Source organism: Salvelinus namaycush, chromosome 4 (genome assembly GCF_016432855.1).
Source record: "Salvelinus namaycush isolate Seneca chromosome 4, SaNama_1.0, whole genome shotgun sequence".
Lineage (NCBI taxonomy): Eukaryota > Metazoa > Chordata > Actinopteri > Salmoniformes > Salmonidae > Salvelinus > Salvelinus namaycush.
In genome coordinates, this window is record NC_052310.1 from 51970783 (window position 1) to 51996304 (window position 25522).

General features: G+C 42.7%; 1 protein-coding gene across 1 annotated transcript in view; it reads left to right on the top strand.

The window, feature by feature from the left end:
- Window positions 1-25522, top strand: part of LOC120046601 (girdin-like) — an 86587-nt gene that overhangs the window by 10689 nt on the left and 50376 nt on the right. Inside the window, exon 4 of the mRNA XM_038991971.1 lies at window positions 23372-23441. Within this exon, the coding sequence (XP_038847899.1) occupies window positions 23372-23441 (70 nt within the window). The remainder of the gene's footprint in view (window positions 1-23371; window positions 23442-25522) is intronic.

The following is a 25522-nucleotide window of genomic DNA, read 5'->3' on the forward strand; positions in this document are numbered from 1 at the left end:
GCCATTTAAAGATGAGTTGGCACAATCACAGCTCACATACTCTCTGCTATCATCCAAATGCTAAATAATCCTCCACATATGACACTTTAATGGTGTATGTCTCTATGCTGAGCCCCGGAGTAGTGGAGCTTGTTTTGGAGGCTCCAGGGGACTGAGTTCCCCTCGCGGCTGAGGCTTGCTGACCTACACAAAGACTGTCTGTTAGTGGGCCAGAGGGCTGAGATGGCTAGAGCAGAGCCTAGGGTGGATGTTGTTGTTTTTGTCTTGGACTTCATCATGGAAAGATTTAAGTGTGTGTTATTATGGGAAAGCTTCAAGCCAAAGGTTATTTTGCTTTCTTTGAATCATCGGCATTTCACAACATTTATTTAATTTGGGAACCGCGTATGCCTGATCCCCAAGTGATTTCTTTCATGGCCTTTGCATTTGAAACATGAGCAGATCAGTTTATTAGGGCATGTAGGCTACTTGTAGCTTGGGGCTAAATGCATCTACTCATGCAATCTCACATGCTAAGCCTAAATGTCCTGTTGATGTCAGAGCTGTGCCGATAGCTGGTACACGCCAGCAGTCTTTGCAGGGTTGTCATTTGTAGGTTTCTTTTTTTATTTGGCAGATGCAATATAGATTGAGGCCGGAATTCAATTCATAGCGCAGCACGCTGGACAGCTGACATTGCGGCTTTTAATGGCCTTTCCCCCGACTTTCGCAGAGATCACATTCACGGTAAAGGCCGGCATGTCGGCTCCATCAGAAATTAGCGCAGATCTAATGTGGATCGGATCAAACCAAGCCTTTATCTAGATTCTGCATTGCTGTGTAGCCAATGCCCCTTAAGCTACACTGGAGCAAAGTATAATAGAGAATAGCATCATGACTATCTATATAAAAAGAGATTGTGTCAGTGACCTCGCCATGTTCAGAGAAATTATAATTGGATGAGTACTGCCCCTGTCTTAATATAGCATAATGAGAGGTTTTTAATTAATTAAAGCGTATTCCGCAGAAGAGCTTGGCGAGTGTTATATTAAGCCGCGACCAAGGTTGATAATTGGTGCAGTCACCCCTATGTGGCCTCCTCGTTGAGCACCACCAGATCTCTAGCAGGCCTGGAGTCCCAGTTAACAGTAAAACTGCACCCTATAGCTACACCCTTATCCTAATCAGTTGAGAGGCTGGCGAAATTGGCGCTCTCTTGTCCCTTTGCGGCAGACATATTGTGAGCAATATGTTTGGAACATCGAATCGCAATGAAATCACAGGATCGAATCCAAATATGTGTGGAATCGTAATACATACCAGCACCAAAGTAACGTGATAATATTGTATCGTGAGGTCCCTGGCAATTCCCAGCCCTAGTTTCTACACACACAAAGCGAGAGAGAGACCCATTTTTGCCTGCTGTAGGGTTTTGGGTGAAAACTGCCACAACGGGAGCACCCTATAGATTGAAGATCAAATAAAGGGAGATGTCTGCCTGAGGACATCCCTGTGACAGAGTAAGAGATCTGTCACCATGACCTGCTTTAGTACAGAAATACGCCTATTTATTTCACCAAGGATGACCTGAGTTCGATACTCTCGGACCTTGAGTTACACCACTCTTTCTATCTATAGTAAGTATTGTCATGACATTACAGTGCAGCCACTCCAGCAGGTGCACTTCTCCATAGCGACTTACACTGTAGTTGTCTTATTGAGCATGTGTAAAAGAACAGCACATTTCAAGATGAATTTAGATTAAAGTAGAAAGAAAAGAGCCTGATCTGTAGGAGAGACAGGACAGTGTTGGTACCTGCCACCAGATGCTAGTCTCTGAGTGGTGGCAGTGTGGGCCAAGGCTGTCCTAGTGGAGGTGCCTCTATCTTGGTCATGAGCAACAGCAGCAGCCCCAGGGGGCTATATTAAAACCACTCTAACTGATAGCTCTGGAAACAAAGGGAGGACAGGACTAATGGCTATGTACTCTCCTCCTTCACATGTATGAAGTCTGTCCATCTGGCTGGGTCCTTCAGTTTCTCATTTGGCCTTGCTAACAAGGGTCATTGACAGTCTGACTCGTGGGGTCGTTTGATCAGTTGGTGGTACTACTGACTGTGACAGCTGGTATGATAACATGGACGCGTTGATGAGATGTTTGTCATGTATCCAAATCAGCACTAAAGCTATGAAATTTGATATGTGTACAGTAATTTACGGCCAGAGGATTTGATTCTGACCTACATTACAGCAGATCTGATATAACCAAGCACATTAGAGACCATGTTTTATGCCACTATTCACACAGGGAGGTATTCTGAAATCTTTGCGCTGAACTCATTAAATTAGAGAATCATTTATGTGAAAGTTCCACTTGTGCACGCTTATCTCAGCTCTGAATTGGACCTACAATCCTGTCTAAAGGTTTTCATTGTTCTCCAGCTTTTCTTGAAATCCTCAACAATAGGAGCGCTTTCCTTGTCTGTCACATGTGGTGAGAGACTGGTGTGTTACAGTGAGGAAGAGGAAACCTGCTGTGGGCGCAGCTCGTTTCCATAGTGCTGCTTTCTGGAGCTGCTCTCGCTCTTTCCTCTCTCCTGCTTTTTCCTCTCCTCTCTGCATGTCCTCTTCTCCTTCTGCTATCTGACCAGCTTAAGCCTGTCTACATATTTGTAATCACATCACGTTTGTACTGTACCATAGGGGAGTTAAGTCTGCACTGCCTTTCCCAGAAGTGTGTGCGAGCGAGACGCCCAGGGAAGATTCACCAGGCTGGGGAGAATAAACCCCATCGTCGTTGCTATGGCAACCCACTGTGTGCAGAACGGTTGTGATTCAAGCACTGAGTTGATAAGCAAGCAAGCCACTATCCACCCCCTCCCCAACACACACGCACTCTCACGCTACTGCACACTTGCCCCCCTTTGAGAGGTGCCGGTAGTGGAACCTGGGGAGTTGGGGGTAGTGAGCTGCTTAAACAGACTGGGGTCCTGTGAGACAGAAACACAGCCGTCTCAGAGCAAACCTCCCCTTTCTCCTTCCCTCCCTTCCTGGGGCTGGGGCTCTATACTGTTGGTGCCCAGCCCCAGTGAGGGAGATCTGCATTCTGCATACGGCAGCAGAATACTGTATTAGGGAGAGGCTAGTATATCAGCAAGCATGATTTGTCAGCAGAGCACACTGTCTCATAAGTATACTCCAGTCTATCGGGATAAAGAACACTGTCTAGTTGGCATACAGTGCCAACAGGATCCACATACTGGCATAATGAGGGTTGTGGTTATTTTGAGCAACTGCATTTTTTGAACACCTTGTCATTGTAAAAATGAGTTCTGTTTTGATGCACTGTGAGAACACGGTTTAATCTCAGCAATACATAGTACTACAGAACTGAAGGTGTAGCACTTCAGCAACACCTTATCTGATTGTAACGTGACCCAGTCTTGAAGAGCAATGAACTCTGAGCTGATCTATAATTCAGGAGTACACAGTGTGAAGAGGAAGTGTAAGCTAATCACAGCATACTGTAACTTTCTCTCTCCACACTGGCACATCTGCTTTACAGATTTACTATTTTCTCACCATGAATATTAAGTTGCAGATGTGAGAAGTAAAACAAATCACAAGACAGGCATGTACTGAGTGCTGTTTTTGTTGCCCTCCTGCCTGGCACCATGGAGCGTGCCACTGGATGATGGAGGCTTTTCCATTTCAAAGAGGAGTATATATTCCTGCCACCACATGCTCAGTGTTTCCCCTATATGTATTTAGCAGCCTGTCATCGCAGCTGCTAAATTGTGGATGCCACTGTAAAAAAAATAAATATATATGTCGAATTAAAGACGGGTTGGTTGTTTAGCAACAAAACCGACACGTGGGCAACAGGGGCAAAACAGACTGGGTTGGCTTAGATTGTTGACATGTAAACTGTTTTTAGTTTCCAAATGTTTATTGAAAATCAGAGGTTAAAGTAAGGCGGTCCGGTACAGCGTCCCGGCAAAATAAATAGTGGGGTATGCCGTACCGGTAAAACATGAGCCTATCACAATAATGAAAAATAAATGTCAAGAAAACTGTAGGCTATTACACCACTATTTACCATCACTGCATGTTGAGGCATGAAAGATGAGCGAATGGACTTGAAAACGGGTGGTAGGCCTATAGCTTATGCTCCAAAATGCGATGTGGTTCGACGAGAACACTGACATTTTGCCAATGCAGAGATGAGTGGCCGACACTGAGACGCGCGGACAGCAGTGGAGCAATTCATTCTGTCGCCAAAATGGCATTACTCTTTTTGGTGTTTTGTGTAACAGATGTCTCTTTCCATTCACCACTGTTTGGTGTCTGGAAATGTGTTGCGAGTGGATCAATGTGCATGAGTAGCCTAGTGAAGGAGCCCCTTGAAGTGATTCTGACAATAATATAAAAACATGACTGGTTGTGTTTATGCTACAGCATATATATATACAACTCGTTATTCAACCACTCCACAAATTTCTTGTTAACAAACTATAGTTTTGGGAAGTCTGTTAGGACATCTACATTGTGCATGACGCAAGTAATTTTCCCAACAATTGTTTAGCGAGATTATTTCACTTAATTCACTATCACAATTCCAGTGGGTCAGAAGTTGACTGCCTTTTAAACAGCTTGGAAAATTCCAGAAAATTGTCATGACTTTAGAAGCTTCTGATAGGCTAATTGACATCATTTGAGTCAATTGGAGGTGTACCTGTGGATGTATTTCAAGGCCTACCTTCAAACTCAGTGCCTCTTTGCTTGACATCATGGGAAAATCAAAAGAAATCAGCCAAGACCTCAGAAAAACATTGTAGACCTCCACAAGTCTGGTTCATCCTTGGGAGCAATTTCCAAATGCCTGAAGGTACCACGTTCATCTGTACAAACAATAGTTCGCAGGTATAAACACCATGGGACAACACAGCCATCATACCGCACAGGAAGGAGATGCGTTCTGTCTCCTAGAGATGAATGTACTTTGGTGCGAGAAGTGCAAATCATTCCCAGAACAACAGCAAAGGACCTTGTGAAGATGCTGGAAAACAGGTACAAAAGTATCTATATTCACAGTAAAACAAGTCCTATAACGACACAACCTGAAAGGCCGCTCAGCAAGGAAGAAGCCACTGCTCCAAAACCACCATTAAAAAAGCCAGACTACGGTTTGCAACTGCACATGGGGACAAAGATCGTACTTTTTAGAGAAATGTCCTCTGGTCTGATGAAACAAAAATAGAACTGTTTGGCCATAATGACCATTGTTATGTTTGGAGGAAAAAGGGGGAGGCTTGCAAGCCGAAGAACACCATCCCAACCGTGAAGCACGGGGGTGGCAGCATCATGTTGTGGGGGTGCTTTGCTGCAGGAGGGACTGGTGCACTTCACAAAATAGATGGCATCTTGAAGAAGGAAAATGATGTGGATATATTGAAGCAACATCTCAAGACATCAGTCAGGAAGTTAAATCTTGATTGCAAATGAGTCTTCCAAGTGTACAATGACCCCAAGCATACTTCCAAAGTTGTGGCAAAATGGCTTAAGGACAACAAAGTCAAGGTATTGGAGTGGCCATCACAATGCCCTGACCTCAATCCCATAGAAAATTTGTAGGCAGAACTGAAAAAGCATGTGCGAGCAAGGAGGTCTACAAACCTGACTCAGTTACACCAGCTCTGTCAGGAGGAATGGGCCAAAATTCACCCAACTTATTGTGGGAAGCTTGTGGAAGGCTACCCAAAACGTTTGACCCAAGTTAAACAATTTAAAGGCAATGCTACCAAATACTAATTGAGTGTATGTAAACTTCTGACCCACTGGGAATGTGATGAAAGAATTAAAAGCTGAAATAAATCATTCTTTCTATTATTATTCTGACATTTCACATTCTTAAAATAAAGTGGTGATCCTAATCCTAGTTTTTACTATGATTAAATGTCAGGAATTGTGAAAAACTGAGTTTAAATGTATTTGGCTAAGGTGTATGTAAACTTCTGACTTCAACTGTATTTTTAAAATTTAAAATGTATCCTTTTATTGAACATGGCAAGTTGGGTTAAGAATATATTCTTATTTACGATGACGGCTTACACCGGCGAAACCCGGACGATGCTGGGCCAATTTTGCGCCACCCCATGGGACTCCCAATCGCGGCCGGTTGTGACAGCCTCTTACATGCTGACCAGACCGGACACGTCGCGTGCGCGAGCGTCGCAAAATAAATGTAGAAATCCATGTTATTCAATTATTGCACCCACACTGCTCGCGCGGCCAACGAGCGTCTGCGACCCCAAGGGCTAAAATAGAACTCCTTTCTATTTCTGACGCAGATCACGCTGAAAGTCCTGCCTCTCCCATCTCCTCATTGGTTTATAGAAGCAGGTACCCACGTGCCATCTCCTCATTGGTTATACCCACGTGGGTGATTGAAAGACGAACTTTGTTGCCGGTTGTCGTGGTAATACAATGAATGTTTAGATACGATCACCATATAAGTTCAATGATGAAAAAGCCTGGAAGGAGGAGAGATGACTAGAAACGATTCGGTTGGCCGTTTTATGTGTGGATTAATTGTTGGAGTAGAGGACCTTGTGCATTTCAGGTAAAATAACAACTCTGTTTATTTCCCAGGACAAATTAGCTAGCAACAGCAAGCTAGATAAATAGGACAAATTAAAGTTAGCTAGCAAGTGCAAGCTAACTAGCTAAATTGCCATACATGTTTAATGCTTTTCGACCTGTCCCCAAATTAATGTCATTGGTTCAGAGTTTGTTTTGATATTTTAACCTGCTTTTCGTGATTGCGTTAGGTGTGGGATGGCAAAATAAATTTATGAAGAATTGCAAGCGGGCAGACATCAGCTATGGAGCGGCTGAGGCATAATCAGAGGTAGACAGCAAATGGTGCTGAAAGTAATTTCAACATTTTTAATTTGACTAAACTAACAACAAAAGGGCTTTGTTGGAGCCCATTTATTCCAATCTATCAAAAAAAAAAAATGTATAAGCCCAAAGTTGCTTTTAACCTTATAGAAGCAGAAAGGGGGCATTAACCAGACAGACTGTATGTTTCTCAGTTCACCATGTAACAATTCACTGCCTCCCTCTTCACAAGTTCTGTGCCAGGAACACCAGCCTATTGACAGTTTCAGGCTTCAAAGTTGCCGTCTGGCATGTGACCACATTGCCCCCATTGCTAAATCTCTGAGGGCACACAGCCGTGGGAGACTTCTCTCTTGAAGAGGACCAGAGTGAGAAAGAAGAGAAAGTTAGGGATGCATAAGTATTTCTTTGTCAGACAACTCACTTGTGGGAAGTTGGATGCGTGAACTCGCCACCACTCCAAAGGATCAGCCTCACTGTCTGCTGCCATCATCAGTGTAGCTGTCCAGCTCTTGCTCGGTGACTGGTCTCTGGGTTCTTAAGGCAGGTGCACTAATGGTTTTCTTTAAAGATGCTCCCAAGGCTCTTCTTGGACTTCTTTGCTGATTGTGGAGCAGTGGCAGCTTCTTTCTCACTCTGGTCCTCTTCAAGAGAGAAGTCTCCCACGGCTGTGTTCCCTACCAGGAGGGCTTCTGTCTCAGGCAGCTGCTCACCTTCACCTCCACCATCTTCTCAGTGGTCATGTAGGTGGTCTTGAACCTTGGGTGCAGAAAGGTAGCCATGGTGAGCAGCTCATCTGTTTCAGGGTTGGTGCATTTGTCATTCAGGTAATTGAGGACATTCATAATCTCTTGGGTTAGTTTGGCTTCGCCCTCATTTGATTTCTGAACCTCCGTCTTGAACAAATTGAGGATCGGCTTCAGATAGTACACACTCCTGTATGTCTCTCCTGACAGGGCATCTGTGAAATCCTGGAGGGGCTGCAGTGATAGATTCAAAGGCATCAATGTCTTGCCCGGAGGGTGCAATGTGCTGTGTTCTTTTTTTGCCTGCTGCCAGGACTTGTGTGATGGCCTTTTCCTGCACCAGGACGCTTTCCATCATCTGCAGTCGAGGTCCCCACTTTGTCGGGGATTCTGGGATGAGTTTGTGGAGGGGCAGGCTCTGTTTACCTTGTGCACTTGTCAGGGCCTTCTGCTTCTTCTAACTTTAGGAAAATGTGCTGACCAGTTTCTTGCACACTCCAGTGGCCCGGGAAACCAGAGGTTCATTTTGGACACTCTTCTCTGAAAAAATAAAAAGGTGAAAAAGAATTACATATGAATCACAATTATTCAATAGAAATAATATTGCATCTTCTATAATTACAGCCATTTACAGCATGGACACTGGACATGATTACAAATGTAGTCCATTTATAGATTTACAACTGTTGTGATTAAGAGAGCTATGTTGCATTAGAAAACAGGATAGCCTACTCAATAAATTATTATTGAAAGAAAGAGGATGGATGCATATATTGAAACCATAGGCAACTGTATCAATTATAATTAAGCAATGTAATCCATGTAATGTTTGGATATTGCACACGTAAACAAATTGCAAATATTATAGATTTGCGTAGCTGTATATATTCGGCGTAACATATGAAGGATCAGACCGTGTAGTCAATTATAACTTTAAACAGAACTTAACTATAGTTCTGCATTTTTTCTTTATTTTTAAGTTATGTAATTATTCTACCTAGCTCTGTGCTTGGGACATTTTGAAACTTACCAATAGCAATGTATAGCCTGTGTCCGGAATACCCTAGTCTTGTCCATTTTTTTTTTTTTTAGCTCCAATGCTTTGACCATGTTCGATCCGCTGTCTGTAGTCCTACATACTTGACGCAACTCTTTCAGGCCTCAGGAGGTAAGTGCCTCCCTCAGCCCAGCTGCAATTATTTCTCCGGTGTGATCATCTGGGAAATAAGAGGTTTGAAGGAATTGGCTTTGCAGCAGTTGTCGTCAATGTAATGAATCGTGAGGCTAATGTATGGCTCGGTGGTCCGGCTTGATCATAAGTCGGCAGTGGTAAAGAAGAATGCAGCGTTAGGGATTTTGTTGTCAGGACAGCGTTGCCATTCTGTGTAGAGTTCTGGCAGACATGTTTTGTGAAGCTCTGGATCTCGTATCTTGGGTCTAGCGTTCAAATCAACTTCCTGAAACGGTCTTTCTCCACAGTTTAATTGGTTCCATGTCTTTCGCTATGTGATACTTAACTGCATTTGTTATCTCATTCCTCTTTTTGTCATAGGGAGTACCACTAACGAATGATGCCTTGAGTTATAGCTGAGTGCAGGTCTGACTTGAAGATGTCTTGAGACTTGCTCTGGGGGTTTGTTGCACGCATTCTGCTAGATTCTTCATATTCGCGCTAGAGGTTGACCGATTTATGATTTTTCAATGCTGATACCGATTATTGGCGGACCCAAAGAAAGCTGATGCCATATTATTTTTTGAATATATATTTGTAATGACATTTACAACAATACTGAATGAACACTTTTATTTTAACTTAATATAAAACATTAAATCAAATTAGTCTCAAATAAATAATGGAACATGTTCAATTTGATTTAAATAATGCTAAAACAGTGTTGGAGAAGAAAGTAAAAATGCAATATGTGCCAGGTAAAAAAAGCTAACGTTTAAGTTCCTTGCTCAGAACATATGAAAGCTGGTGGTTCAATATTCCCAGTTCATCAATATTCCCAGTTAAGAAGTTTTAGGATGTAGTTATTATAGGAATTATGACGTGTCGACTATTTCTCTCTATACCATTTTGTATTTCATATACCTTTGACTATTGGATGTTCTAATAGACACTTTAGTATTGCCAGCCTAATCTCAGGAGTTGATAGGCTTTAAGTCATAAACAGCGTTGTGCTTCAAGCATTGCTAAGAGCTGCTGGCAAACGCAGTAAAGTTTGAATGAATGCTTACGAGCATGCTGCTGCCTACCACCGCTCAGTCAGACTGCTAATCATATCATAGACTTCATTATAATATAATAAACACAAATACGAGCCTTTGGTCATTTAATATGGTCAAATCCGGAAACTATCATTTCGAAAACAAAACGTTTATTCTTTCAGGGAAATACGGAACCATTCTGTATTTTATTGAACGGGTGGCAACCCTAAGTCTAAATATTTCTGTTACATTGCACAACCTTCAGCCGAGCGGTAGAGATACTCTCAATGATCCAACTGACATTTACTCCCGAGGTGCTGACCTGTGGCACCCTCGACAACTACTGTGACTATTATTATTTGACCATGCTGGTCATTTATGAACATTTGAACATCTTGGCCATGTTCTGTTATAATCTCCACCCGGCACAGCCAGAAGAGGACTGGCCACCCCTCATAGCCTGGTTCTTCTCTAGGTTTTGGCCTTTTCTATGGAGTTTTTCCTAGCCACCGTGCTTCTACACCTGCATTGCTTGCTGTTTGGGGTTTTAGGCTGGGTTTCTGTACAGCACTTTGAGATAACAGCTGATGTAAGAAGGGCTATATAAATACATTTGTTTTGATTTATGTCATAATTATGTACAATTTTGGCAAATTAGTTCGCAACGTGCCAGGTGGCCCAAACTGTTGCATATACCCTGACTCTGCTTGCACTGGAACGCAAGAGAAGTGACACAATTTCCCTAGTTAATATTGCCTGCTAACATGAATTTCTTAACTAAATATGCAGGTTTAAAAATATATACTTGTGTATTGATTTTAAGAAAGGCATTGATGTTTATGGTTAGGTTCATTGGTGAAACGATTGTGCTTTTTTTCCGCAAATGTGCTTTTGCTAAATCACTACCCGTTTGGTGAAGTAGGCTGTGATTCGATAAATTAACAGGCACCGCATTGGTTATATGCAACGCAGGACAAGATAGTTAACCTAGTAATATCATCAACCATGTGTAGTTAACTAGTAATTATGTGAAAGTTATTTTTATAAGATACGTTTAATGCTAGCTAGCAACTTACATTGGCTCCTTGCTGCACTTGCGTAACAGGTGGTCAGCCTGCCACGCAGTCTCCTCGCGGATTGCAATATAATTGGTGTCCAAAAATGCAGATTACCGATTGTTATGAACTTGAAATCGGCCCTAATTATTCGGCCATGCCGATTTAATCGGTCGACCTCTAATTTGCGCACACATTCAGGGTTTTCAGGTACTGAAATATATTGCTAATGTTTCCACCTCTGGCTAGCATAATGCGTTGACACAACTTGCACAGTACTGTTGGTCAGTGATCTTAAAGCGAAACCAATTCCAAACCACAGAGGCCCCCTTTTTCTTTCTTTCTTTCTTTCTTTCTTTCTTTCTTTCTTTCTTTCTTTCTTTCTTTCTTTCTTTCTTTCTTTCTTTCTTTCTTTCTTTCTTTCTTTCTTTCTTTCTAATCAATTCTTCGTCCTGCGAATCAACCTCAACAGTGTTATTTTCCTTGTCTTCAGTCATCCTCAATGCTCGCTTACACGTTTGCGCTTGATTTTCGGACACTTGCTAACGAAAGGGGTTTACTTCACTAAATGTTTGCTTACTCTGCAGTTGCGCAAGCTTGTTTGTATACTTTGATTGGTAGGCAGATTGCGTGTAACATCCATGCTTCTAGTTTTTTTCTTTGCTAAAAAAGGCTATGTTTTTAGTAAAAGAGAAACAATTTGAACTAGCCCAATAGGCCGTAACACTCGCCTGAAATCTTGAATGAAACAACGGCTTATTTTATTATTTCATCATGACATGCACGACATGGCAAAATCCATATCATGGCAAAACGTCATACCGGTATTCGCGTTCATCCCGCTATACCGCCCACCTCTACAAAAGATGTGACGCTAATGCTTATGGGGATATGTCATTTGTATCTGACATTCTGATGCTGCCTTCAATTTTGAGGAGCCAGAAAATTGACCTATTCTGTCCCTATTATTTGAGCTTTTCACTTTCTGACAAGATGTTTAAACTCAGGAAGCTTTTAGGGAAGCCCTTCTCTTGGGTTAAGCTACGGATGAGTAGCCCAGAGTTGAAGCTTACATTTATCTGCATCAGGCGAGCCGCCTCTGTCTGGGTGGATGAGTAACTTTTGAAAGTGTCATGTTTAGATTCATACTGATGTCTAATATTATTGAATTATTTGCAAACCGCAACCGTTTCATTGCAAACAAGACACTTTGGATTGACATTGGAGAAATATAGTAAGAATGCCTATTTCGCTGTCTATTTTTCCCTGAAACTTTTCAATATCCACCTTTTTGAGACTTTTTCAGAGCGACATTTTCTCTTGATTGCAAGCGGTTTTTCCTCAATCAACGCACCAAGAAATATATATAAAAAAACAACTGGATTTTTAGCAGTGTAATCAGATTAAAAATATTAGGATGTATTATTGACATTGAACTGATTTATATAGCCTACTAACCAGATGTGTTAATTGTTTAATTTGTAGCAAAGGCCTATGAATTGAGCTGCTATTATGTTCTGCCGATTTAGCTGAGAAAATATCGTCCCAAGTACAAACCATAACAAATTACGGCTTCCAGTCACATCGATGTGCACGTAACATTTGTGACAGTGTTAGCCCCCCCCCCACGCTAGACCCCATCCACATGGTGCAGCACAGCTCCCAGAAAAACAACTTTAAAACTAGATTTCGTAGCTAAGGTAAAACGCTAATTGTGCTCATAGATTATGCATGTGTGAACTACACATTGAGAAATCCAGCCGAAAGTGGGAGGTTTAAAAAATATTTAATATTCCTAAATTTCCAGAGCATGTCTTTAATATGCTAATCTTGTTTTTAGCATCAACTCATTTAGCCTTTTAATTTAGCAATTAGTCCTATGCTGCTTGTTTTGCTTTGCCTAATCAAGCATCCATAATGAAACATCATGGAGTTTATCATTCATTGGCCAATCTGTGCACCTCCCACTGCTCTATTTAGAATCCAAACCCCCACTTCAAGCATTTATTTGGGGATTTAAAGAGTGAGATTTCATAAACCAAACAAAGGAATACACTTGAGGTCGTTTTAGCCTGGATCTGAGGCTTTCCATTCCCTGTGTTTTCTCTCTTTGCAATAGCAGATAGTTCAGCTTCTTAACCCAAATAGAGGTGACAGAGAGCAGATAAGGTTGGTGGACTGGCTAACGTACACTCAGGCTTTTGACTCAGTGCCTGACAGTGCCACAGTATGTGATTGCATTGCAAACATGTGCTAGTTGTAAGGGACAGATGTGTGTCGGCAGGTGAGGCAGCAGCTAGAAGGGACATGTGTGTGGTGGAGAGAAAGGGTGTTTGTATTTATTCCTCTTTGGGTTTAGTGGCGCCAGAGGAGATGGCTGCAGTTTTACGGGCTCCTAACCAATTGTTCTGTACTTTTTTTGTAGCATTATTTGTAGCTTTTGTACATAATGTTTCCGTCTCTTATGATCAAAAAGAGCTTCTGGATATCAGAACAGCGATTACTCACCTCATACTGGACAAAGATTTTTTTTCTTTAACGAGTTCTATGCAAAGGATTTACTTCAGACACCGGACAAGTCCCAAATCTCCATCATTCGCATGAAGAAGAGACAGATGTAGGGGTCGTAGGTCGGGGTGCCTGGTAATTAATCAGATGGCGAATGGATAACCCGCATCTGCCATCAGTCTTATTAGCCAACGTGCAATTATTGGATAATAAACTGGATGAGCTCTGATCAAGACTATCCTACCAACAGGACATTTAAAAACTGCAGTCTTATGTTTCACCGAGACGTGGCTGAACGACAACATGGATAACATACAGCTGGCTGGGTTTTCCGTGCATCAGCAAAATAGAACAGCTGCCTCCGATAAGACCAGGGGTGGCGGTCTGTGTCTATTTGTCAATAACAGCTGGTGCACGAAATCTAATATTATTGAAGTCTCAAGGTTTTGCTCACCTGAGGTAGAGTATCTCATGATAAGCTGTAAACCACACTATTTACCACGAGTTTTCATCATATATATTTTTCGTAAGCTGTCTATTTACCACCACAAACATGCTGGCACTAAGACCCAACTCAACGAGCTGTATAAAACCATAAGCAAACAAGAGAATGCTTATCCAAATGTGGCCCTCCTAGTGGCCAGGGACTTTAATGCAGTGAAGCTTAAATCCGTTTTACCTAATTTCTACCAGCATGTTACATGTGCAACCAGAGGGGAAAACAACTCTAGACCACCTTTACTCCACACACAGAGATGTGTACAAAGCTCTCCCTTGCCCTCCATTTAGCACATCTGACCATAACTCTATCCTCCAGATTCTTGCTTACAAGCAAAAACTAAAGCAGGAAGCACCAGTGACTCGCTCAGTATGGAAGTGGTCAGATGACGCAGATGCTAAGCTACAGGACTGTTTTGCTAGCACAGACTGGAATATGTTCCGGGGTTCTTCGGATGATATGGTGTACTCCTCAATGCCTCAGGCTTCATCAATAAGTACATCGATGACGTCGTCCCCACAGTCACCGTACGTACATGCCCCAACCAGAAGCCATGGATTACAGGCAACATCTGCACTGAGCTAAAGGGTAGAGCTGCCGTTTTCAAGGAGCGGGACTCTAACCCGGACGCTTGTAATAAATCCTGCTATTCTCTCCAACAAACCATCAAACTTAACACAGGACTAAGCTTGAATCCTACTACAACGGCTCTGACTCTCATCGGATGTGGCAGGGCTTGCAAACTATTACAGACTACAAAGGGAAGCACAGCCACGAGCTGCCAAGTGACACGAGTCTAACAGACGAGCTAAATTACTTCTATGCTCGCTTCGAGGTAAGCAACACTGAAGCCTACATGAGAGGACTAGCTGTTGTGGAAGAATGTGTGATCACGCTCTCTGTAGCCGATATGAGTAAGACCTTTAAACAGGTCAACATTCACAAGGCCACAGGGCCAGACTGATTACCAGGATGTGTACGCCGAGCATGCGTTGACCAACTGACTAGTGTCTTCACTGACATTTTCAACCTGTCCTTGACCGAGGCAGTATTATACCAAGATTTAAGCAGACTACCGTAGTCCCTTTGCCCAGAAACACCAAGGTAATCTGCCTAAATGACTACTGACCCGTAGCACTCACATTTGTAGTCATGAAGTGCTTTGAAAGGCTGGTCATGGCTCACCTCAACACCATTATCCCAAAAACCTAGACCCACTCCAATTTGCATACCGCCCCAACAGATCCACAGATGACGCAATCTCGATTGCACTCCACACTGCTCTTTCCCACTTGGACAAAAGGAACACCTACATGAGAATTAGAGGTGAAACGGTTCACAAAACTCATGGTACGGTACAGTGGTGTCACGGTTCGGTATGGTTTCGATGATACATCGACAAAATAAATGCCTGAGAAATGTCATTTGTATTTAAATTTTCCATTTATTATAATAGTAAACACGGGTAGCTTGAATTCCCAGGAGCATATGGAAACAAAGGGACTACAAAAAACAGCAGTGGCTGCCGTATAACATGAAATACAATTTTAAACAGAACTTCAACGAGTGCATAGTCCAGCAGCATATATCAAAATTAAGTCACATAGCAGTGCCTTAAACAAAATAGGACTACTTGAGACTGGTTACTTCATCTGATAAAAATGTTTAAAAATGTTTTCAAGTTTTTCTTTAACTTCTTGACGCTAGGAGGCAGAATTTTTATGTTTGGAAAAATAACGTTCCCAATGTAAACGGCCTATTTCTCAGGCCCAGATGCTAGAATATGCATATAATTGACAGATTAGGATAGAAAACACGTTAAAGTTTCCAAAACTGTCAAAATATTGTCTGTGAGTATAACAGAACTGATTTTGCAGGAGAAAACCTGAGGAAATCCAACCCGGAAGTGCCTCTTATTTTGAAAAATCCCTGTTCCATTGCCTGCCTTAACTCCATTTAAAGGGATATCAACCAGATTCATTTTCCTATGGCTTCCTCAGGGTGTGAACAGTCTTTAGACATAGTTTCAAGCTTTTATTCTGAAAAATGAGCAAGATTTATCAAATCGCGTCAGTGGACTGCCAGATGTCCTTGATTAGTTCATGCGCGCGAAAGTGGTAGCTCGACATTTTCTTTCTGTCTTGTATTGAATAGTTTACCCTCCGGTTGAAATATTATCGATTATTTATGTTAAAAACAACCTGAGGATTGATTATAAAAAACGTTTGACATGTTTCTACGAACTTTATGGATACTATTTGGAATTTTCGTCTGCCCTTCATGACATGCACGAGCCTGTGGATTACTGACCATAACGCGCCACCCAAATGGAGGTTTTTGGATATAAAAATAATCTTTATCGAACAAAAGGAACATTTATTGTGTAACTGGGAGTCTCGTGAGTGCAAACATCCGAAGATCATCAAAGGTAAGCGATTCATTTCATTGCTTTTCTGACTTTCGTGACCAAGATACTATGCTGCTATGTGTTTGTAATGTTTTGTCTACCGATCGATAAACTCACACTAACGCTTGGATTGCTTTCGCTGTAAAGCATATTTTCAAAATCTGACACGACAGGTGGATTAACAACAAGCTAAACTGTGTTTTGCTATATTGCACTTGTGATTTCATGAATATAAATCTTTTTTGTAATTTTTTTTGAATTTGGCGCTCTGCAATTTAGCGGTTGTTGATTAAAATGATCCTGCTAAAGGTATCCGTGCGCCAAGAGGTTAAGAAGATTAGTCTATCCACATTTTCTGCAATGAGCACAGATCGACTTGCTGTGACAATGTCAGCCGCTGTGGAGAATACCCTCTCGCTAGGGACAGAGGTCCCAGGCACAGCCAGGTAGCACCTTGCTAATATGGCAACATGACGGTATATTAACTCCTTGGTCTTCCACCATGTAAGTGGACCAGCATCCAGGGGAATACAGTCCACTTCCCTGTATGAGGTCACCACCTCCTCGATGACCTTGACCTTTGACTTGGTTCCCTGCTCCTGGGTCGTGAACAACTCCCCAAAAAGCCCAGCCATGGCAGACTTCTTTTCTGGAGGAGAACCCCTGTCGTCTGCCGTCTCTGGAGAGGGGTTGGTATCTGTGGCTTGACCCTGCAGAATTAAATTACATGATAATCTCTGAAGTGGCTTAAATATATGATTTGTGGTTTGAAATGTATATTAGACACTTAAGACTTTAATTGTTAAATCACTAATAAACTAAATGTCACATTAACGAAATAAATACAATACCTGTTGTATATTGGTCACAATCTCTGCTGTGAGTTCATTGTAGACTCTCAGACGTGCAGCAGCATCCAGGTGTAGCAGGGACTTGAACCGGGGGTCCAAAGCGGTGCTCTTGTGTAAGAAGTTTTGGACACCAAGGTCAGCATATCTAGGCTCCAGGTTAACTCTGATAGCAGTCTTGACATCCCTTACTGCGGGTTCATCTTCATCAGATGCCACCGTTGATTTCAGGATCATTGTTTTCATAGGCAGGACCATGGAAACTGATGAAATGCTCTCAGTGCATGTCAGTGTTGACTGTTTTAAGAGGTTTGCACACTTTGATAACTTCCTCTGCTAGTCTTATGTCATTTTCAGACAGTCACAATATCTTTGACATTCTTCCTCACAGCTTGACACCGCAACTTTCTGCTCAAGGTATCTCTCAACCATGTCATGGCTTGAATTCCATCCAGTAGGGACATCTTGGATTAGTTTGTGGTTTGGCAGCTCCAGCATCTCCTGTTGAAAACATGTGCAGCAGTTGTGCTTTTATGAAAGAAGGATACCACCTTCCTATTAAGGATGCTTTGCTCACATTACATCTGTGGCCCCAATCCAGCAAGTGCGACTGCATTTACAATATTTCTAGCGTTGTTAGTGGTCACAGGAATCGTTACATTATCCCTCTCCAACTTCCACAAGGCAACTTCTACCCTCAGCTCTTCCCCCAAGTTTACACTGGTGTGACTACTCTCAAGGTGACGTGTTTGAAGGACATGGCTTTTTATCTCCCACTCTGCCGTGATGAAATGAGCCGTTACAGTAGCGTAGCTCTAATGTCCAACTGTTTGTTAGAGCAACAGACCACGTTTCTGACAACTCGCTCTCAAGTTGTCATTTTGTATAAGGCCGGTATTCATTTCTGGGCAAAATATGTACGGGAAGGAATAGTGAAGCGTGGCTCGACCACTTAAACATGTTTCTGAACCACGCATTCTCTACCACAGAGAAGGGTCTCATATCTGCCACTATGAATTTTGCTATCGCTGCGTTGATTTCTTTAGCCCTACCCGAGTCAGCCGCATATTGTTGCCTGAAGGCTGTGGGGAGAAGTGGTTGCCGTTTCATTTTTTTCGCCTAATCACACCGATTGACACTTTGGGGTGATGTCTGCGCAAATGAGTAGTCGTGTTACTCGTATTGCCACTCGAATAGGCTATCGGCAATGAACAGAGCCTACATTGTTGTAGACGTTTTATCCACCACTCGTTGGCAATCCCCCGTTATAGTTTACAGGGAAACCAAAATGTTCCCAGACAGCAGACCTGAATGATACTGGGCCGTCTTCTAGTTTTGGCTCGCCAAAGTTTGCCATGTTACTCCTTTGCATTTAGCTAACTGCTAATTCCTTCATAAGCTAATTGCTGCTATGACGGTCTCTCAGCTCTGTTCTCACTATGTGGATATTTTTCCCACGTTAATTTATACGCCGTTGGATTTTGCAATATTTTTTTTATGATGAAAAAATATATGTTTTACTAGCTATAATATATGATTAATGTATGTTCGGTTTGTACCGAACCGTGGACCCTGTACCGAACAATTCAATGCGAATACACGTACCGTTTCACTCCTAGTGAGAATGCTATTCAAGGACTACAGCTCAGCGTGCAACACCATAGTGCCCACAAAGCTCATCACTAAGCTAAGGACCCTGGGACTAAACACCTCCCTCTGCAACTGGATCCTGGACTTCCAGACGGGCCACCCCAAGGTGGTAAGGGTAGGTAATGACACATCTGCCCCTCAGGGGTGCGTGCTCAGTCCCCTCCTGTAATCCCTGTTCTACCACTACTGCATGGCCAAGCACGACTCCAACAGCATCATTAAGTTTGCCAACGACACACCGGTGGTAGGCCTTATCATCGACAACGATGAGACAGCCTATTGGGAGGAGGTCAGATCTGGCAGTGTGGTGCCAGGATAACAACCTCTCCCTCAACATGATCAAGACAAAGGAGATGATTGTGGACTACAGGAAAAGGAGGACCGAGCACATCCCCATTCTCATCGACTGGGCTGTCGTGGAACAGGTTGAGAGCTTCAAGTTCCTTGGTGTCCACATCACCATCGAGCTGTCATGGTCTAAACACACCAAGACAGTCGTGAAGAGGGCACGACAATGCCTATTCCCCCTCAGATCCTCAAAAAGTTCTACAGCTGCACCATCGAGAGCATCCTGACTGGTTGCATCACCGCCTGGTATGGCAACTGCTCGGCCTCCGACCGCAAGGCACTACAGAGGGTAGTGTGTACGGCCCAGTACATCACTGGTGCCAAGCTTCATGCCATCCAGGACGTCTATACCAGGCAGTGTCAAGGCCCTAAAAATTGTCAGACTCCAGCCACCCTAGTCAGACTTCTCTCTGCTACCGCAAGGCAAGCAGTACTGGAGCGCCAAGTCTAGGTCCAAAAGGCTTCTTAACAGCTTCTACCCCCAAGCCATGAGACTCCTGAACAGCTAACCAAATGGATACGTGAACTTTTTGCGTTGACTTATTTTATTGTTGCACTAATTATTTTCCTTTTTTTCCCCATTTGTATTTATTTGTTTACTTCAGTTTATTTAGTAAATACTTTCTTAACACGTATTAGTAAGCATTTCATTGTATTCAGTGCATGTGACAAATAACATTTATTTGATAGTTATCCAAGGCCATAGTTGCTGTCTTGGGATCTGACTCAGCGGTCAGCACCTTATGCCACAAAATGATTGTGGTGGGATAGCATTTGATGGCAAATCACATGTTATTCCATTCGATCTATTCTATTCTGGAAGCATGGGAAAAAAGTGTGACGGTACTCCCTTCCTGTGGTGTTAGCCATATAATCACCCATCCACCCTTCACCAGCATGGCAGCAGTACAGGGTGGAGCAGCAGCTTGACACTCATCCTGACTGACACGCAAAACCATGGCAACCGTGTAAAATTCTCACTTTGTAACCCTTGGAAACGAATGACCTTGAGCCCTTCCGTCCCCTGGCGCTCGTTAGTGTGACCGGCATCTACCACACGTCTGAGGTTAGGGGTGCTGTGGATAGGGAGAGTGTGTCTGGTGGCTGAAGCATCAGTATTTTGTCCACTCTTGTCTGTTTATCCTCATGCCATGTTATACACATCATATAGGGCTACAACTGTAAATCTCGCTCAAGACGAGCATATTAATGGACAAAATAATTTCCGCCTTGTGCCTCCCGAGTGGCGCAGCGGTCTAAGGCAGTGCTAGAGGCGTCTCTACAGATCCGGGTTCGATCCCGGAATGTGTCACAGACGGCTGCGACCGGGAGGCGGCGCACAGCTGGCCTAGCGTTGTCTGGGTTAGGGGATGGTTTGGCCGGCTGGGATGTCCTTGTTCCATCGCACTTTAGCACTGTTCTTACCTTGAATGCCGAGAGTGTGCAAAGCTGTCATCAAGGCAAGGGGTGACTATTTGAAGAATCTTTAATATATCAAATATATTTTGATTTGTTTAACACTGTTTTGGGGGTACTACATGATTCCATATGTTTTATTTCATAGTTTTATGTTTAAACTATTATTCTACAATGTAAAAAATTCAGAAAAACCCTGGATTGAGTAGGTCTCCAAACGTTTGACTGGTAGTATGTGTGTAAATCACTCTACTATTATTCTGACATTTCAAATTCTTAAAATAAAGTAGTGATCCTAACTAATGTAAGACATGGAACTTTTACTAGGATTGAATGTCAGGAATTGTGAAACTGAGTTTAAATGTATTTGGCTAAGTTGTATGTAAACTTGCGACTTCTACTGGATATAGATTTATATACACACACACACACACACACACACACACACACACACACACAGATATACATATATACACTCTCGCTCGCTACACTGGTCAAAAGTTTTAAAACGTCTACTCATTCAAAGCTTTTTTTTATTTTATTTTTGCTCGCTGGACAAATGACAAGGTCAGGCCACCGCCCCACATACTTTAATGGTTACTTTGGGTTGGAGTTCTTTGGCTCAAGTCCCGACAGGCTTTAATTACTATTAATTATGCTTACACCGTAAGCAAGGTCATTATCAAAGGTTATTTTCCAAACGGCGGCCAGTCAGTCTGGCATTCTGTTAGAGATTACACAGGCCCTAGAACAGCACTGCCCACTCGTCTCATTCCAGTCCCACCAGTTCAACAGACTTCTTCACTACTGAATCAATAGTTAAAGCTGTTTAATTGAAGTTCTCCCTCATTTAGTGAGTACTTGGCTTTTTACATAATAGATGAAGACGTGTGTGTGGACAGAGGTGTTATGCCCATAGGCACGTGCCCCCTCGGATATTAAAAAAAAAAAGTTTGTTTCTCTGTAATACTACTAGCCACCTAGCTAAAGCCAACTTTATAACATTGCTAACTCGGATAGGTTCCCAACCTCAACTAGTTACCAAGAAGCCATTTCAGGCTATCAATCAAGTTTGAGTAGCTAGCATGTCTATTTTAGCTGGCATGCCTGCTGGCAAGGTTTGTGGACTTAACTAAATGTACTGAATAATACTACCCAGATTTGATCAGAGATAGAGGCATATTTAGTTTATTTAAAAAATACATTTAAAAAAGAACCACTAGTCCGGAGGATTCAGACTGCGAGGGCTACATGCGGGCCCCGACAGAGAGCATTGAGGCGTGGTCTACATTTTTCAGGCTGCGGTTGGGAGCAGGCGGTCAGATCAGATGCAAATTGTCCCGCTCCTTATAGGTAGGCTATAAAATGTATCTCAAGAGAAAGTGCAAGTGTCCACTCTGCTCTCTTCAAACTACATCTAGCCTATTGGTTGATATAGCCCAGTAATACCTACCGATAGCCTAATATAATGGGCCCAGTGAGAATCTCTGGTAATTTAACCTATTTCTTAGGTTATTTTTGTGTTTTTTGATATTGACTATAGGGTGCAATGTTGCTGCGACCTTGGCTGGCAAGTGAGCTTTGTCGTCACATACGTCTAAAATAACATAGCGATACTGCGGTTGGGTTCCAGACCATTTCTTGCGGTAGCGGGTGGGAGTCGGACACACAGACAGCAGGTGTGGGCGGGGGCAGTATGAAAAGCTGCAGGCGGGAGCGAGATGAATAAATCAGTGTAAACCCGCACAGACCTCTAATATAGAAAGCTGAAGAGGTATGCTTAGATATGCAGAACATTTGACATCGAATTTAAGCATAATGATTATGGCTCTCGATTGCAGGAACAGGGTTTCGGGTGTTTGAAAAATGCTAAATTCTCCAACTTCAGGAATGGCAGTCTAGTTCTCCAAATCAAATCAAGTTTATTTTATATAGCCCTTCGTACATCAGCTAATATCTCGAAGTGCTGTACAGAAACCCAGCCTAAAACCCCAAACAGCAAGCAATGCAGGTGTCCAAGACCCTCCCCCCCAGCCATCCTCACGTACTTTGTGCCCCCTCAGATTGTTGGGGTGCATGTCACCCCTATGGGTGGAGAATCGACCAGTCGGCATGACTGGCTGCCTGTCAGAGTACCAGTAGCAGCATGGTGGTGTAGTACTGAACTAGGAGGAGCAGGAGATGAGCAGCTTTAGTTGTCTAGTCAGCTGACGACAGCTTTTGCGCTGATAGTGTGGCGCTGTGTGTGTGTGTGTTTGCACTCCCATGTGCTCATTTTCACATATGTATCTGATATTTGTATGTGAGCTTTAAGTGTGGGCATCCTGTTTTCATGATGGACATATGAACACCTGTGTAGTGAAAGGGGGATTTGAGATTTACAACCTACAGAAAGACCAAGGTCACCGTTGTCACATGACCGCCAAGAGCACAGTCGGCACATAGACACAGGACGGGTGACATCATCAAACAATGCTATATGAGACTTCTGCTTTGTCCGTTGTTGGACAAATTGATACTCTTTTATATAACATCTCCATTGGGCCTCCCTCTGGCTGTACGGTCTCTGTACACGGCCTGCCTGAAACTCTCTAGCCTATAGCTATCACGTTTTGGGGGGGGAGGGGGGATTCATACATGATTCTGCAGTGATCCTTTAAAGATTCCTTTTCCATGCAGTCACTAATCATTCTGATGTTCAGTGAAAACAATATGTACACTTGTCAGGATGTATAAAATCCTGTGAACATCTGTAATAACTAATACTGTAATGATAAGTATTTTATGTTTTGTTCTTCCAGGAGACCCTCCAGCAGCTGGTGGCGATGCCTCTCCCCAACGTGCTGGTGCTGGGCAGGAACCCGCTCAGTGGTATGTCCTTCATCTGACTGACCTGCCAACAATGCACACTGTTACACACTGTTACACACTGTTACACACTGTTACATTTCATGGCTGATCAGTGTATAATACACACTCTGTTACACTGGGATATAATGTGCTTTTTGAACCTTTTATAACTTCATTATTGTGCAACTTATGTGTAGGTTGTTTTTCATTTCACATTCCCCTTTTATCTTGAATTCAGTTTCCCTTGTGTCAAACCCTTGTGTGTAGATTTGATTTCCCCCAGCTAGAATTAGTCTTGGTTATCTTCATAGTACAATATTGGCTGGTGAAATAAAATGAAGATCAAACCAGCCATTGGTTGTATTGTCAAAATACTGTGATTTGGGAAACGCTATGCTGGTTTATTGAATCTTGAATCATTCTGCTACTGTGAAACTTAGCTAGTATCTATCTGCGTCTAGAGTCAAGACCTAGACAACGCAGCCATGAAATTCGATACTCCTATGTGCAAAGTATTATCAGACCAACTCAAAGTCCTGAACCAAAACATGTGGCATTCCAGTCTCTTCCCTATGACCTTTGACCCTGGTGGTGTGCAGCGGTGCTGGTATCTGGAGCCATCTGAAAGTGATTGAACATGTGGCTTTTATTATGCAGTCATTAAGGCTCAGTGGGGTATGGGCCTATTATTAGCACTATGGGAATCCACCCCAGGCTCTGATTATTAACCCACTCTGTGCGCAACACTGCAAAACCCCACTCCTCTGAGCCAACTAACTCATCTGATTACCTCTCCCCTCCTGCCCCCCTACCCCAGACTGTCTGTTGAACTCAGACGTGACTTCCACACTGAATATCACTTCGATTCAGTCTGATCCAGCTTCAAAATGGAAAGCACTTTGGCCAGCTACAACACAATGTGCTCCTAAAGGCTCATCTCCTGTTCAATGTGGACAGTCATGCCCTGTCTGTCTTTCTAGTGAAACTTCTCCTTGGGTGCAACGATCAAGCCTTAATTTCAGAGACTGGACACGTGTGTCAGTTTCCTGCCACGTGGAGAGCAGTTTGTACCTACTTTGTATTGCTGACATTGAGATTCTAGTGTGGTCATTTAGATGCCAGAGGAGTGTCTCTTTTCAGGAACAATGGCAACTGCATGGAGATATGTGCTCTCCAATGACAGGTGGAGGCAGGCCAGAGTGGCAGTCATCAGCAACGCTGTGTGGGGTTGTGGGAAAGTCAGGAAACCTGAAGTCACATTTAGAAACCTGAAGATGGTTCGAGCACCTGGGGCCTCATTTTATAACCGTTACATAAATTGAACACTAAATATCTGTGTGCGCCATTTCTGAAAAGACTGCACACGTGCAAAAATATTGAGATTGATAAACTTGCCGCACGCCATACATGCGTTTTATAAACTTCAATGCAAAATATTAACATGTTCACCTGTTAATCTTATGAACTGTGCTCCCTGTCGGATGCATAGAGCAAAATACTTATGTAATTTCAAGTTATCTAATAGGCCCAATTTAAATGAGATGCGTGCATGGTAATTTGTTGTGTAGCCACTTCGGGAATATGAGCTCCACTGTCTCAGCACAAGGATACTACTTTTGCCTGCAATGCAATACTTCAACCAATAGAAACTGCGTGCACGTGGTCTAAAGTTTGCGCGAGGATAAGCACATTCTCACTTCAAGCTCAGTTTTTATAAATGGCAAGTTTTGCGTGATCTGGGCACACGCATATTTTGTGCGTGTACAATGTTTATAAATGAGGCCCTTGGAGTAGTGGAAATAAGTGATTTATAACATCAGTTTCAGTTAAGTGAAATTAGCAAAAGTATGGTATTTTCTTATCAGAGGAACCATGAGTAGTCCCTGACTCACGTTATAGACAGATATAATGAATAACAATTCTTGGGCCAATTGACAAAATACACTGACTGTACAAAATATTAGGAACACCTGCTCTTTCCATGACAGCTTTCACATAGTCATTCTATGATCCCTTATTGAAGTCACTTGTTAAATCCACTTCAATCAGTGTAGATGAAGGGGAGGAGACCGGTTAAAGAAGTGTTTTTAAGCCTTGAGTCA